The sequence below is a fragment of the Colletotrichum destructivum genome, chromosome 2 (assembly GCF_034447905.1).
Source record: "Colletotrichum destructivum chromosome 2, complete sequence".
In the NCBI taxonomy this organism is placed as follows: Eukaryota; Fungi; Ascomycota; class Sordariomycetes; order Glomerellales; family Glomerellaceae; genus Colletotrichum; species Colletotrichum destructivum.
The window spans coordinates 4,818,746-4,833,927 of NC_085897.1; the positions used below are offsets into that span (position 1 = coordinate 4,818,746).

The 15,182-nt window shown below is 57.5% G+C and overlaps 4 protein-coding genes across 4 annotated transcripts; 1 reads left to right on the forward strand and 3 right to left on the reverse strand.

Annotated features, from left to right (window-relative positions):
- Positions 1 to 2,135: 2,135 nt before the first annotated feature.
- Positions 2,136 to 4,150, reverse strand: CDEST_03666 (Putative heterokaryon incompatibility). The gene has a single exon (XM_062919825.1). It carries the CDS (start codon positions 3,888 to 3,890, stop codon positions 2,220 to 2,222), a length of 1,671 nt encoding a protein of 556 aa, XP_062775876.1. The 5' UTR covers positions 3,891 to 4,150; the 3' UTR covers positions 2,136 to 2,219.
- A 405-nt stretch (positions 4,151 to 4,555) lies between these two features.
- CDEST_03667 (Putative Zinc finger, MYND-type, transcription factor DEAF-1) lies at positions 4,556 to 8,460 on the reverse strand. Its single transcript, XM_062919826.1, has 3 exons — positions 8,237 to 8,460; positions 8,136 to 8,186; positions 4,556 to 8,086 (listed from the first exon to the last, which is right to left on the reverse strand). The coding sequence occupies exons 1-3, from the start codon at positions 8,406 to 8,408 to the stop codon at positions 4,689 to 4,691; spliced, it is 3,621 nt and encodes a 1,206-aa protein (XP_062775877.1). The 5' UTR covers positions 8,409 to 8,460; the 3' UTR covers positions 4,556 to 4,688.
- Positions 8,461 to 9,052: 592 nt separating this feature from the next.
- Positions 9,053 to 12,093, forward strand: CDEST_03668 (Putative WD40/YVTN repeat-like-containing domain superfamily). The gene is made up of 2 exons (XM_062919827.1): positions 9,053 to 9,362; positions 9,415 to 12,093. Exons 1-2 carry the CDS (start codon positions 9,307 to 9,309, stop codon positions 11,561 to 11,563), a joined length of 2,205 nt encoding a protein of 734 aa, XP_062775878.1. The 5' UTR covers positions 9,053 to 9,306; the 3' UTR covers positions 11,564 to 12,093.
- An 826-nt stretch (positions 12,094 to 12,919) lies between these two features.
- CDEST_03669 (Putative AMP-dependent synthetase/ligase domain, AMP-binding, ANL domain-containing protein) lies at positions 12,920 to 14,569 on the reverse strand (the record flags this gene model as incomplete). The annotated part of the gene is made up of 1 exon (XM_062919828.1): positions 12,920 to 14,569. One exon carries the CDS (start codon positions 14,567 to 14,569, stop codon positions 12,920 to 12,922), a length of 1,650 nt encoding a protein of 549 aa, XP_062775879.1.
- Positions 14,570 to 15,182: the final 613 nt, after the last annotated feature.

Below are 15,182 nucleotides of genomic sequence, written 5' to 3' on the forward strand. Positions count from 1 at the left end.
GCCACCAAATTCCCCGACGTCGACGTCTTTTACGTATCCAAAACCCCCCCCAATCGGCGGACAGGGAAGACGGCAGCGCCATCGATGGAGTAGCATCGAATGCCTCGCGACCGTGGACGGCGATTCAGCCGAAGGATACGGGACGGCCACGACAAACCACATGGCCGACGTCCAGGAATACGTCCCTGAAAGTTTACAAGTAAGATGAACCATCCAAAAAGCCCCTCCTATGACTTTTCCCCCCTGCAGGCTGCAGGAGAACGTCCTCGAGCCGGAACTCTCAAGGGCCCCCCGCTTGTTCCCGGTGTGCACAACGAGTCAAACGACTTTTGAAGGAGCATTTCACCGCTGAGGTGTGGAGAGAGTTCCTGTTCTAGATCACATCTCCCCCTACCTTCTTGCATGTGCCGACCTTCGTGCCGCAACTCTCGCTAATAACAGCCACCTGAGGAGACGTCTGGCGCAACAAGCTGCCTTGTGTGTTATCTCCCACAGGCTGTAACAGACGCCATCCGTCGATTGATTCGGCATCTACTCTGCGCGTGAAAGGTGTTCCTCTCGATTCGATTCAACCCACCGCCCACGCGTTTCTCACTCATAGCTGTTGGATCGAGCGCCCCGAGGGCCGAAAGGGTCCAGACCATCTCGCCCAGCATGTCAGGCACGCGTTGTACATGTGCCCTCTTGCGTCATCCACCCCGAGGCGGGCAGGGCCTCGAACGGCGGCTCCTGATCAACTCCTCTGATCACCACCCTCCTTCGCCACGGAGGGGATTTGCCAACTGTCGAGATATGCGCGCGCTTTGCATCGGCGGGGCTCCCGCGTTGCACATGTCCATACCGACATATTGAACGCACTTTGTGGGAGATATCAAAACACTGCCGTCTCGTGAACTGTAAATTGCGCGTGTCCGCATGTGGTGCTTGGTATACCCGAAGCGACCAAAGGCGGGCCGATGAGGGCGCTGGAAGCCTAGAGGAGAGAGGGGGGTTTCCCACCCGCGGCCGCGCGTTCCTGGGACGCCCCGAGCAGCCAGCCCTTCCTGAAGCGAAGCCAGCCAGCCGGCCAGGATGTGGGAAGTGGGAGACGGGAAATGGTGGCCCAGATGCTCTGTACAGAGAGTATCAGTACTGTGTGCAATTTTCCCGATTAGGCCTCGGCGAACGCCAAGCGCCGCCGGTGCGGGTTTTTTCAGCTGCGGCAGGTCGTCTGAAAGGCACTAAACAGCAGGTCTCTTGGGGGGTTTGGGCTTGTCTGGCTGCCGCTGGAGAGGAAGAGCGAGCCCGATTCCTCTAACAGCCCGGTTGGGCTAGACTTCGAAAAGTGCATGCACGCACACACGGGAGATGCCCGCTCGGGAGACTCGAGTAGTTTTTCTCATCAATTTTTTTTAATTTTATTTTTTAACTCTTTAAGTTCTTTTGAGGTGGCGGTGATGGTGACGGGTGTTCTCGAGGTTCGTTCTTCAGCTGGGCCGGGTGCGGAGGGAACGGGCGTGGTCGACTCTTGAGGGATTTTCACCCACCCCAGCGGAGGAGAAGCCTGGGCCGAATGCGTCGATTAACGTTGATCGATGGCCCTAACGTGTGCCTAAATGAGCAGGGGTCCCCTCCCTTCCCCATTCTATATGTCTTCTCAGTGATCTATGAGGAGACGACAACCATCACTGTCGGAACGGAACCAGGTGCGAAGGAAGACTGAGCTGTGAAATGCCCGGCAGCCGGGTCAGAATCGGTCCCAGAAGCAGGACGTACCAACCCCGAAAGTCGAGGTAGCCGGCGGCGATGGAACAGACACGATTGTTGGTATAGTAAGGACTATCATCCTCTAACAGCGTCCCGGAAGAATATACTGCCCAACTGTCGTGTCCTTTATCTCTTTCGGCTCGCTTCATGCAAAAACCACCCAAGCAAGGGACTGGAAACACATTTATCTTTGGTTCGGGCTCATTTTCTTTGCTAGTTTTGCGTGTCAAGACACATGAGGTCATGGGAGGCCAGGAGGATATATTCGCCATGGTAAAACGCCGAAAAACAATCACAGCTGGGTCGCTCATAGGTAAGTGAGCACCGCGCTCACTATAATGATGATCGGGGAATCACAGACGCGCGTGCTTATCGAGAGAGGACACTGGCCAAAAGATACTTACTTGGCATACAGGGACACATTGATCTAGTAGAATAGTACATCATATATCGTACAGTGACAACAAAACATATCACATCTTCGCTTCCACCACTCTCGACACCGTGACGCGAAGGTCTTCGCCCAGGCTCGCCTCGAAGCCCACGTCGTGATAGCGCCAGTCCTCCTTCCGCTTCACCGCGCGAATTCTGTCCGCGTGTCCGCGCTTCTCCTGCCGCGCCGACTCCCGGTACACGCCCAAGAGCTCCTCAAGATCGCACTCGGACGTCTCGGGGGCCGCGATCCCATTGGACGCCAGCCAGTCCTCCGGCGGCCACCCGTGCAGCTCCACATCGGCCGGCTTCCCCTTGAGCATGCAGATCGTTAGCCGGAGCCGGAACTCGACGGGCACCCTGCTGACGACGTCCACGACGCCGACGAAGTCCTCGGCCAGCGCCTCGCCAACGAAGGCGAGGTGCACTGGGTCCCAGAGCCGCTCCGGCTCGGCCGAGACGATCCGGCCGCCGTCCTTGCCCAGGTCGAGCAACACCCGGAACGAGAAGGGCGGGAACAGCTCGAGCACCTTGCTCTCCTCCCACGAAACCTGCTTCCTGACGCAAATGTCCACGTGTCGCGAGACGCCCGGCCGCCGCTGGTCCTGCTGCTGCCAGCACTGGTTGCGCAGCACGCGGACCCAGCCGCCGGCCGCGTAGACGAGACCGATCTTGACGACGTGGGAGCCCCGGCACCGCCAGCAGCACTCGGCGACGGTGCCGAGTTGCATCGTGCACTCGCTGTCGCCGTCGAACGACAGGTGCATCGCGGCCCGGACGCCCTTGTTCGTGATGGACAGCTCGGGCGGGTTGTACGACAGCTTGCCGACCCGCCTGAGGCCCTGGCAGGAGCGAAACTCGGCGGGGGACTTTGCAAAGATGCCGCGGTAGCGCTGGGCCGCGGTCCGCTGCTGGCCGGCCGCGTCGGGCGGGACGTCCACGTCCCAGGCGAAGAGCGACATGTCGTCCGTCTCCCGGGCGATCTCCTCCTGCAGCCGCTGGAACGCGCGGTGACCTTCGCCGTAGAGCATCGAGACGTTGATGTCGAAGAGGCCGAGGAGGGAGTAGGCGCGGTCCTCGACGCGCGTCGTCTCGCGGTCGGCGGCCCATGACATCTTGACCGCCGCAGGCACCGTCGAGAGCTCCTTCTTGAGCATAAGGATGTCGACGTCGATGTTGGTGATGGCCGAGAGCCTCGCGGCCCAGCCGTCCTTTGTGAAGCGGAAATTCCAGCCGGCGTCGTAGAACTCGACGTAGGTCGGCGCGATGAGCTCCTGGAGGGTCCAGCCGCGGGTGAACCACTTGCAGCGGCCCAGATCCGATATGTTGTGGTGTGTCGGGCCTTGGTTACTCGGAGGATGGCCCCGTATGGCCTCGGGCGCAAGGTCTGAAAGGAAAACGAAACAGACGTAGGCCTCCTTGTACCAGCGGAACATGGAGTTGATGGCCTCGCTGAGCTCGGCGCTGCTGGTCTTGTCGATGCAGCATGTGTCGAGCCAGGCGTACTTGCAGCCGTACCTGCGCAGGGCGATATCGCACAGCTTTTCGATCTTTGCGTGGCCCGCCTTGTGCCTGACCTTTTCGAGGTTGTTCATGTCCTGGAAAGAGATCTCCTCGTTCTTCTGCCACGTGTGCGAGAGTATGGCGTACGAGACTATCGATGGGTCGGTGAACTCCTCCAGCACAAGTGTTTCAGTGTTGATAAGCCACATGCTGTTCCGGGGTTGGAAATGTTTTTCGATGGTGTAAATGCTACAATGTAGTATTTGGTCTCTTCAAGTTATGGAGGCTCGAGAATGCCGACGACGGAAAAGCCTGAGTGATCAGAGCTTCTAGAGACTCGTGGTGTTCGCAGGGATGACATTTGCAAATGAAAGGCTTTGAAGTTTGGAGGAGCTGGAATAGAAGAGAAACGAAGGAAGCCATTGTTATAAGTGACTTCGGTGGACGAAATCGTCATGTGCTGCGATGATGCTACGCCAAGCCACATCCAACGGTGAGGGTGTGATCGCGACGAACCAGTTTGTCGCATTTCTGCCTGATCATTGGTGGACGCCAAAGGGGGCCGGCTCCCCTTACCATGGGGACCGAATGAGCCGCATGCGTGCTCTTGTCTACCTTTTCCCTCTACATCTTCCACAGGTGCATCACGTTGTGCCTTGCCCTGCGAAAGCGTGTCCAGAGTGTGCACAAACGTGCATGTGAGTGGTGGACGCATGCGCGACCTGAGATCATATCAGCTGGCGCAAGCTAGCTAGACCTACGACTCAAGGGGACTTCCCCTTCCAGACACATCTCGGCTCTGGAGGCGAAACGGAACATACTAGGCAACCGGTGAGCGTGTGGTGTGGCGCGGTGTCAATATGTATAAAATGGCCTTGACACCAGGCACCAAAGCACCCCAACGGGCTCACCGAGAGAAGAGGGTCAAGACAACATGCCATAAACGGTAATATTATTTGCGCTTTTGCCCCAGCCGAGGCAGTGCTCACCTTCAGTCACTCGGCACTCTACTCGCACTCTCCGCGGTGCTTACGCCAGTCTTTCTTCTGGCAGTCGGCACTGCAGTACTTGGCCTTGCGGCAGCGTGTGCACCTTTTCAGCGCGGCGCCGTCCTTGCCCGTCTTGCCGCAGTTTGTGCACCTCTCCTTCTGCGCGGGGGCGCCCGTGCCAATCTGTTTGTAGAGTTCTGTGTCGACAATCTCCTCGACTAACGGCACGGCAAAGGTCGGGCTGATGGCGATTCGAGTGGCGTGCTTGGCGGCCGTGTCCCATTCCGGCAGGCTGATGAAGTTGTCTGGCAACTTGCCGTTGCCGCACGAGCAGAGGACCGGCTCGTTGGGTTCCAAGGATAGAGGGACGGAGCCGGTCTTGCGATACTCACAGGACGATTTGTGGTTCCACGTCCGGGTGCGCTCCGCGAGTGCCGGGAGCGTCTTCTTCCAGAATATGAGCTCGTCATCATTGACTGTGATGGAGCACATCTGCAGCTCTCTCAGAAGCAGCAAAAATGGCTCGCACTTTTGGATGACGGGGAATGTCATGGGCATCACAGCGGCGTCAAGGACGACGGAGGCTGCGGCGCTGTCAAGCCTAATGGCGGATACGAAGATGAGCATGTGGATCCCACCGCGGTCGGGGTGGTTGAGGCAGAAGAGGCCGGTCTGGCCGCCCTGCTGGCCAGAGGAGAGCATCGCCATGGTGAAGATGGATTCCTTGAAGTTGAGACGGGGCGAGGGCGACAAGGCCTCCCTTCCCGCGTTGACTTCATCACGCAGCGCCCTCTCGCTGAGGGAGAACTCGAAGGAGAGCAGCGTCGTAATCCAGCGACTGTCTTCTTTGTTTTTGACGTCAATGATGGGGAGACGGTCAAGGTTGAAATGTGGCGTGTTGAGGTCCGCCGGAGTGCTGGACAAGCTTTTGGCGAGGTAGGTTGGATAAACAAAATCGTCGAGGGCCGTCTTGGTCTCTGGTTTGGTCGGGGGCGCGGCGAAGGGGACGATGACCTCAAAGTAGGCCGACTTGCGCGCGATGCGTGTTCTGGCCTTGCGAGCGTCAACCGGAACCGGGAAAGTAAGAGGGTAGATGTGCTTCTTGTCGCCAAACACGAGGTTGACGGTGAAAGGCGATGCTTGCTCAACGACAACTGGAACCTTGTCGGCGAGCAGCTTCTTGCCTTTATCGGAGAGAAAGTCAAGATGACCTGTGATAGTCTCGACTCTGCTCTGATCACTGGACGCGTCGGCGGTGAAGACGGAAGCCGTCTCACTGTTGGTCCCTACGGCAGACTCGGCGACAGCCGCCGCTGCATCGGAGGCGGCGGGATACTTGCTTTGGCCGGGCATGTACTTGGTGATGAATACGTTGTCCTCATCGTCCAGCGTCGTCTGGAAGATTTGCAGCTCGGAGCCCAACGTCTTGCTGAAGACGGCAATGCTTTGGGCGGAGCTGAGGACCTCCAGACGAACATACGCCGTCTTCCGTTCCATCTGGAGTGCGGCAGCAGGGACGTAAAAGGACGCGATGAGGGGAGAATCTCCCAGCCAACCTGCGGGGTCCGCTTCGACGGTGACAGAGAAATCGCTGGTCTCCCTGTTGCCGCTTGTGGCGACGTTGCCGAAGACGAGTTGAACTTCGTCGTGGAAGTTGTGCCACTTGTGATCCGCATCCTTGCCAGAGACCAAGGATCCTCTGATCGTGGGAGAGCTTATCTTCGACTGATCCGATTCTGAGAAAACCCTGGCGAACTTGGACCGCGGCACGACAAGACTGACGGCTACTACTTCTGGGACGTGCTCCCACGAGTCGAAACCGCCGAGGTTGCGATTGGGCTTGATATCGCGACGAAGCCAGGGCTCCGAAAACACTCCCTGAGTGTGCATCTGCAGGGACAAATCCTGCCTGAGATTGCCCGTGAACATGAGGCTTCTCTCGGCACAGATCTTTTCGATCAACAGCCTGCAGGTGACGTCGAAGTCGGCCACAGACAGTCTGAGCTTGAGATATCGCAAAAGGGATACAAGCGTTCCGCGGTGGAAGTGGGAATAGGCGGTGTTTCGAATCAACTGGGTGACGGAGGCTTTGGAGATGGTCAGCAGCTTCATCGGATTCTCATGCGCAAACATCTCGAGGTACAGGGTGAAGAAGATGTTTGCCAGCGCCTCCGGATCGATCTTGAGAGGGCTTTTAGAGCTCACTCCCGAGAAATGTTTGGCCTGCTTCCAAGTAACGCGGTTGTGTACCTGAGACGGCGTGTCCTTGCTTGTCTGTATCGTGTTGCTGCTCAGGCCGATGAGAATCTCGTCGACGCTTGATACGGCGGTGGCGTTGGTCCAGTATTCAACAGGGCTAGCTCCCAAAAGCAATGATACTGTAGGGCCGTGGCCGTAGAGGAGCTTGTCAAATGCTTCTTTGGTGGTGTCTTCTGTCTTAAGAAGGGTCTCGGTGAATAGAGCTGACCACGGCTGCGCAGTGAGCAGAGGCAGCGCCGACACGAGAATGTTTATAGTACCGAAGTGGTCAGCGAGATTGGATGTGTCAATGGCATCGAAAGCCACCGGGGCGTTTGACTTTGACCCATACGTGTCGGGGTCGAGAGCAAGCACGCGGGCGTCGAACTGCCGACGATACCATCCGGCAGACGTCTCCTTCGTGGCAGCGTAGTGTTGTAGGGTGTGACAGAAGGCCAGAAATTCGCTGGCAACGGAGCGGATCACCAGTCTCTTTGCCCTAAGCATGGTCGCGCAGGCGGTGGTCCACTCTCGGAACTGAGTCTTTGCGGCGGCGAAGGCTTTGAACTTCTCGCCCTTCACATTGGGCTTGAGAGGGGATTTCTCCGTCAGGGGGACGAAAGCAGTGGCGAGATGGAAGCCCAGGATGGGATCAGTAGCATAGTGCAAGAGCCTGTGCTTCGATAGAGAGGCATAGAACAGGGGGTTCGGGCTGCTGGCGGCGCCGCTGGGTCCCGCGACGGCAGACTTCCAGAACTCCTGCGATGCCTCGATGACATCCTGTGAAAACTGCAACGCGACAGGGGCGGCTGATCGCAGACCGGTGATGGCGACGCCATCGCCAAAGGCGACTTTCTTGGCCTCTAGAGAGTGCTTCAGGTTAGCCACCAAGGACGCCGAGTCCGCAGACGGATTGTCGGAATTGGCGGCAGTGTCGTAGGTAACCCATACAGCACGAACATCATCCAGAGTGGCTTGGTCGCAAAATGGAAAGACCTTGCCGTAAGAGCTTGCTTTCCATGACTTGGAGGACTCAGACGCCAAGATGAGCTTCTTGACATGAGAAGCCAAGACGCTCAAGTCTGCCTTGTCAAGATGAAGATTGTAGTAGAGGTTCCAGGGCGTATCGCCGGAGGCACCATTGTCCAGAAGGAGGGACAGTAAGAAGATGTTACGTGCTTCATTTTGTCAGAGCAGAGTAATAGAGAAGCAAGGGAAAAATCATACCAAGGATAGCCTCATCGATGTCGTTTGTCGTGATATCGAGCTTGCGGCTGGCTTTCGACGTGTTAGTAAGGTAGGAGTAGAGGGGCGAGCTCACGACTTACGAAGGCCGTCCTCATTGTACGCGGTGTGGAGAATATTTCTCACATCACCACAGCCGAGAAGCAGAATGCTGGCATCAACGCCATGGGGCAGGTTCTTTGTCAGATTGATAGCAGGAGTGTTGCCCACTGCATAGAAGAAGGAGATAGAGTTTGCGACGGTGGGAGTGAACATTATGGCGATGGATGAGTCCGGTGACGCCTCGGCAGATCAGGATGGGAGTTGGATATGAAGACACCGGCCTAGTTCTTTATAAGTTGGCCAAGTGTAAACACGGACATAATTACAGAACAGATGGAGCTCAGTGGTACATACGGTGTTCCAGCGGATTGAGTAATAAGACTGTGAGATGTGTGATGCCCGATCTGCGATTCCCATCAAAGTAAACACGTTGAGCCCGACTGATTGATGAGAAGAAGAGAGGGGCCAAGTTAGCTCAAACTGTCTGGTCGGCTTCAATTGAATCAATCGGCGGGAGTACCAGCGCCAAGGATGCAGCCCGTGAGAATTGGAGAAAGGTGAGATGAGACCTAGGCAAATTAGGTAGGATGAGAAGAACGATTTCCTCCCTTCCCTGTGTCTTTCTTGCCTAATGCACGTGTAGGTACCTCAGAAAAGCGAGTGATGAGCTCCTTCCTGTGGACTTTTGGAAGCATTCGGGAATGTTCCCAGCCAGCTGACTGCAGATGGTGCCCGGTGGCCCAAGCTCTTACCATTGCCGCCAAAATACAGAGCTCCACTGACCGCCGTCATCAGCCACGGCGGCAGAATCATTGTGTGGGAACACCAGCCACACAACTTGTCGATGCTTTTCGCGACACCCATCGCGTTTTTGTTCTACAGCTTCATCAACCGTGAGAACCACCCGGCGATTTGCGCATTAACTCCGCACCTACCAACCCGCAAATTTCGTCTGTGCAATTGAACAGCACATAGGTCCTATTTTTTGGAGCCGCCGTCTTTCTTCATTGTTAACGAAGGCGCCTCTCGTCCTACATCCGCCACCCAGCCCAATCCAGCTGGAGTGGAAGCTCCTAGCGAAAACAACAACAGTACCGCGAGGCCAGCAGCCATGACTCCTCATCTTACACCGCGAGTCCGTCGCACGTCGCAAAACACACAATACACGTATGGATGAGTGGAGATCCCAATATCGATACAGCTTGCTCACACGGTTTAGCTATAACCTATCGAGGCGGATTCACGATGTCAAGACCTACCCCGTCCAGTCTCCCCAAGGGGCCGCAATCCTTCTGTACGCCCATGATAACGGTGTCACGATAGTCTGGAGGGGCGGACGAAGGTTCAAACCCACAAAAACAAAGTCTTCTGTTCCGACGAATGAGAAACAAAACGGCGCCCCGGACGATTCCGTCATGATCATCGACTCCGATGACGACGAACCCCCGGCCAAGTCGACCAAGGCAGGCAAGGCCTTTGCGCCATTTACAGACAAACCCGAGTTCGAAAATTCCGAGGAGGACGGACCGTATCCTGAAATCATTCAGACCCTTGATCTTTCTCTCGGCACAACCGCTCTTCATCTGGCCGTGCTACCTATGACGCCTTGCCCAGCCGAAGACGCCGCGTGGGGAGGGGCCGATGTGCTCAAGGAGAAGATGGTCTTCACCGTGGCCTGCGCCACCAATGAGGTCTACGTTGTGACGCTTCCATTGACTCCTCCGAGCCCGGAAAGCAAGGCGCGCCCCGAGCTGAGATCGAATCTACTGGCCGGCAAGGCTGGGTCTGGCCAGTGGGGCGAGCGCGTTGTTCTCCTTGGCGGCCAATACAAGCACAGTGAAGGGGTCGCTATGTCATTGATCAAGCCCAAGACATCGTCCAGCTCCGATCGTACACGAGAACAAACCTATGCCTCAAGCATACAGAGGCCTCGCCTCGTTGTGGCCGCACATACTCGCGAGGCATCCGGAACACTTCGTCTGTGGGATGTCCCTCTGGATGTCCAACCAGGCGAAGCTAGTGGCCGAATCAACCCCTTTCAGTCCGAATTCCTTCCCAGCCCCCTGTCCAGCATTTCTTTCAACCCGACACACCTTACCCAGCTCCTCACAGTAGCCTCGCCGCATGCCGTGCGCATCTACGACTACGCCCTACCTTCGTTGCCTCCCGACGACCAGGCCATTGGGCCGTTCCCCAGCCAGGGTTCCTGGCTTCTGTCTATGTTCCAGCCCTTCACTCGCCCTACTTCGATGCGGAAGCCGATTCTTGACGCAGCTTGGATCGCACATGGTAGAGCCGTGCTCGCCTTACTGGCGGACGGCACATGGGGTATTTGGGACGTGGATGGTGCCAGCCCACTCGGCGCTTCAATCCTGGGAAAGAACAGCTCTGGCATCAAGGGTGCGGCGCTTACAGCCTTCAGTGCCAGTGGCCATGTCGAAGGCACAGGGCCTTTGCGCACGACGGCTGGCGTACCGAGGTCAAACGGCAATGGCGAATTTGTTCCCCTAACGCCGCATAGCCGTCGTGATGCTGCGGCATCGTTGAGCGCGGCCGGCTCACTGGAACGTCTCGTGTCTGTCAGGGGTGGGATCGTGGTGACGCCCTTGCCCGGTAGTGGCTCGGGCTCCGCCGACGAGAGTGTTGTGCTATGGATTGGTGGACTGGATAATGTCTCGGTCATTCCAGCAGTCTCTCGGTTCTGGGACGCACAACTGCGTCGGGGCTCGGGGGGTGGCGTGAATCTCTTCAGCGGCACTACGCCGACCAGAATGATCCGCCTGCACGACCTGTCCACTGGCCTCCTCGGAGAGCGATGTTGTGGCGTCGGCGCTGCGGTCAATTATCCGAAGCTGAAGGAGACCGAAGGAGGATTGCAGATCGAGGTTCTCATCATGGGGGAGAGCCGCCTGGTTATTGTCCATGAGTCGGAGGACACGCCTGGCACCAAGATCGGATCTGTTGTCTCGACACGACGACGCCTCTTCGGCGACAGGGGGAAGGCAGAACCGCCCAGCGCCATCATCGTCCACCCTCGACCCGACCAGCCCCGGAACGTCTCGTTCAACCTCAGCGTCAACAAGACGAGAAGTTTGCGTGCGAAATCCAACGGCCGCGACAGCTTCGACGCAGAGGATCCCACCCACGACTTCACGCTTCCCGTCGGTCGGCCCAAGTCGGGCTTCGGGTTCGCCGACACGCTCAGCGCAGCGGCAGACTTGCAGGACGATGTCACGATGCGCGATGTCGAAGAGGAGATGCTGGATATCTTGGAGATTGATCAGGCTTTGGAGAATATGGAAGACGACCGGGGTAGCGGACGAAAGAAGGTCTTCTTCGAGGAGGACCAAGACCGGTCGTTCCATTAATGTTTGCTGACGAGACTTGACCTAGATGAGACCAAAATGTACGATACCCATGGGCCGTCCCGGCAACCGACCCAGCCCTTCCTGCGCTCATGGCACGCATGGACGCACGTCATGTTGCTAACGTGCCCCTCCCTATGTGTGCTACTCTTCTCTTTACACCACATACGCATGTCTTATGATCCGCCTAGCCGTTGAGGCCAAGGCAATCCGCACGTCCAGGTGGAGCGCAAGGAGAGATTCATCCTTGATCCAGCTCTGTATTACGAGCGGTACATCAAATAACCGCATTCCTCTGGGACTTTTCCTCCTGTCCCGCAAGGCACAAGATCGCAAGATGAAGTGTTGTCGGCGGGGGATCGACTCCATGACGCGGGCTTCAGCCGACGGTTCCTGATTTCAGGACAGGGACTTTTTACGGGTGGGGGCATATGGGTGGTTCGGCTTGCGCGAATTGACCATTTGCTCTCCCGGCCTATTCTTGTCATCCTGCTATCTGCCCCGAATCCTTGACTCTGGTTGTCTCTAGCAGCTAGGGGATGACGGGACCGGGTGGGGGATGTCAGGGTTGGGAGGTGGTTCCGTCGGTACATTCTATCGATAATTTGTGATTGATGATGTATGATGACTGTGTGAAACTTCCCTTCTCCTACTTATTGTGATTGGTATGCAGCTGCCGCGTCGTGGTGGCGTCCTTTATGAACGCCTTCTCTGTATCGGAGATTCCATTGTACTCCCACAGACCGAAGGGGCTTTCGCGCGTTCTGATGCCTCGTCATCTCTTCTCAAGGCCCAACAGCGGTGATACAGAATTCACCATTTCGTCATCGCATCTTCATTCTTCAGCACGACGACCCTAAGACGACCCGTCCATAATTGCGATGTTGTCTCTAGCTCTTTGTTCTGAGCTTGACTCGGCAAATCCATACTTGGCCCTAGGACAATTCGTGCTATGGGGTGATGTCTTTGCAAGGATTTGTTCATCGTCTCATTCCACATGCTTTCTTGGCCCTGGCACCCTCACATGTTTCTTTCTGTATATATTTTCTGTATATAGAGGTTCTGCCGACTAGAAACCACCGCAATCGGGATACGGGAATGACTTAGCCTGCGTGCTCATCCGTTAATCCGTAGGTATGCCATGATCTGCGATGCAACCGTAGATTCTTGTTTGTTTGATCGGCGGCTTGAGTTTGAAAGGCACCGACCCTCGTTGATATGTTTTGGGCCTCAACTACTACCCAGGGTATAGTCGGTTGATCGAGTCCGTAGGCCGGCCGGCCGCCTCCGGATCTTGCTACTGTGCCGCGTGCGCAGAAAAAACAATGGTAACCTCGACTCGTCGTCTTCAGAACCTCCTCAGTCGTCTCCGACCCGCGCATACATGTCGTCAATCTCCCTCTCGTACAGCCTGAGGACAGCCGCCCTCTGGACGTTGCCCTTGCCGGCGAGCGGGAACGGCCTGTCCTTGTCGCTGAACAGGATTCTCTCCCTCGCCAGCTGACCCGTCTTGTCCATGAAGGCGTTGGACTTCTCTACAGAGGGCCAAATGCTCTCCAGCACCGCGTCGGCCGGGGCGGCGGCCTCGTCGTCGCGATCCACGAGGTCGACGACGGCGCAGATGTTCCGCCGGCCTGTGCCGCCGACGACAACATGTCGGACGGCCGGGTGCTGCGCGACGGTCCTCTCGACGATGACAGGGTTGACGTTCCACCCGAACTTGGTCACGACCATGTCGTCCTTGCGTGCGTAGAACCTCCAGTGGTGCCACTTGGTCGGGTGCTTGACGAAGAGGTCGTTGGTCCGGAACGCGTCGCCGCAGCCCGTGTGCCAGAAGACGTGCTGGAAAGCCTCGGACCGCGGCGTCCGGACGAAGACGAGCTCGTGGATGCCCTCCACGCCCTCAACCGCGTACGGCTCCCACGAGAGCCCGCTCTCGTCGTCGTTGAGGCAGAGCCACTCCCAGTCGTCGCGGTCGACGAGGTGGCCGAAGGCAGCGCCGGCCTCGGTCGAGCCGTAGAGGCTGTGCAGCCGGACACGGGCCGACAGCGCGTTGCCCGTGGACGGGCCGAGGGCGCCGCCAGCGAAGTAGATGAACCGGAGCTTCTCCCCGACAACGTTGAGCATCGAGGGGGACCGCGCGATCATCTCGAGGTAGACCGGGACGCCAACCAGGCTGTCAAATTCGGCGTGCGCGAACATCTGCTCGAGCGTGGGCGGTGTGATGGGGCCCAGGGAGTTGGGCCCCAGCACGAGGGTCCCTCCGCGGTGGAGCGGGTGGATGATGGAGGTGAGCAGGCCGAACGGGTGGTAGATGGGCATCGTCTGGTAGCAACGCCGGGACTCGAGCAGGAGCTTCTCGGCCGACGGCCTGCCGTCGAGATCGGGGACCGACTGCCAGACGCCGACGACGGCGAACGACCTTTGGGTCCATGTGACGGGCTTGGGGAGGCCCGTGGTTCCGGAAGTGTGGCCGACGACGACCGGGTCGTCGACCCCCTCGGCGTACGACCTGTTGTAGGGGTACGGCCGAGGCGGCTCGGCGCTGTTGTCATTGAAGAGGTCATCCAGGGTCGGCACCAGCGCCTCCTTCATGGGCCACGCTCTCAACAGGGCGTCGACGGGGCCGTCGACGCCTTCGGAGCGCATGACGGCGCCGCAGTCGGTCCGCTCGCAGAGGCTCAGATTGAAGGCGAGGCTGTTGAAGTGCGAGCAGAAGAGGACCTTGTGGCCCGTCTTGATGGCCGCCATGAGGAAGACGGCGTGCCGGACGTCGGGGAGGCCGTAGTAGAGGACCGTCTCGAAGGTGGTGCTCTTACCGATGGCCGCCTCGATGCGCCAGGCCAGGCGGTCGACCGCCCTCGCGAGCTGGCCGATCGTGACGTCCCGGAACCCGTCCCTGGCGATTTCCGTGCTGATGGCGTACGAGGCCCAGACACGATCCGGCTCCTGCTTGACGGCATCGTCGAGGACGTGCGCGATGAGGCGTTGGTCCAACTGTCTCGTCATCTTGTATCGAGCTGGAGCTGCCCTCAGTAACGGATATCGTGGTGGAGGAGAGAGGTCTGTCCCACGAAAAGATGGAAAACTGGTCAAGTGAAGAGAAGGAGAACGAGAATCCCTTGTTTATATGGGTTGGAAAAACTCCCGTGATTTCGTCCAGTCCATCCTGGAGGATGATAGCTCTCACGTCAGCTAACCTACAACATGCCTTTTTCGAGCAAAAAACCCCACGAGAATGGCATGTAAACTAGGGGTCCCCTTCTGTCACCCCGACAAGCGAGGTTCCACATCGATCGTCTAGTGCTTAGCAGGATGCGGACCCCCCTTTTACAAACCTCGCGATACGTGTGACGTACAACACCTTTGTTGAGAGAAAACGCTCTTGTGCTAACTATGTTCTATCAAAGATGTTCCGCCCCCCCTCCATAACGCAGATACCGAGCGGAATGTGAAAAATTCCGCCGGGAACCAAGTCCCCACGAGTACCCGAATGGGTTTGGGTATTTGACTAAGACCCAAACCCGTTTGTTTGGTGAGTGGTTATGGGTATGGGTATGGGCTGAACGAGTATGGGTTGAATGGGTATGGGTACCCATAATATCAAAGGCATCATGCCCGA

Bases quoted from the DNA above. Each gene is read 5' to 3' on its own strand.
- CDEST_03668 (XM_062919827.1), top strand. From the start codon at position 9,307: ATGACTCCTCATCTTACACCGCGAGTCCGTCGCACGTCGCAAAACACA. The intron at 9,363-9,414 runs GTATGGATGAGT...CACACGGTTTAG, and splicing joins TCGCAAAACACACAATACAC to CTATAACCTATCGAGGCGGA.
- CDEST_03667 (XM_062919826.1), bottom strand. From the start codon at position 8,408: ATGTTCACTCCCACCGTCGCAAACTCTATCTCCTTCTTCTATGCAGTG. The intron at 8,187-8,236 runs GTAAGTCGTGAG...ACACGTCGAAAG, and splicing joins GTACAATGAGGACGGCCTTC to CCAGCCGCAAGCTCGATATC. The intron at 8,087-8,135 runs GTATGATTTTTC...GACAAAATGAAG, and splicing joins CATCGATGAGGCTATCCTTG to CACGTAACATCTTCTTACTG.
- CDEST_03666 (XM_062919825.1), bottom strand. From the start codon at position 3,890: ATGTGGCTTATCAACACTGAAACACTTGTGCTGGAGGAGTTCACCGAC.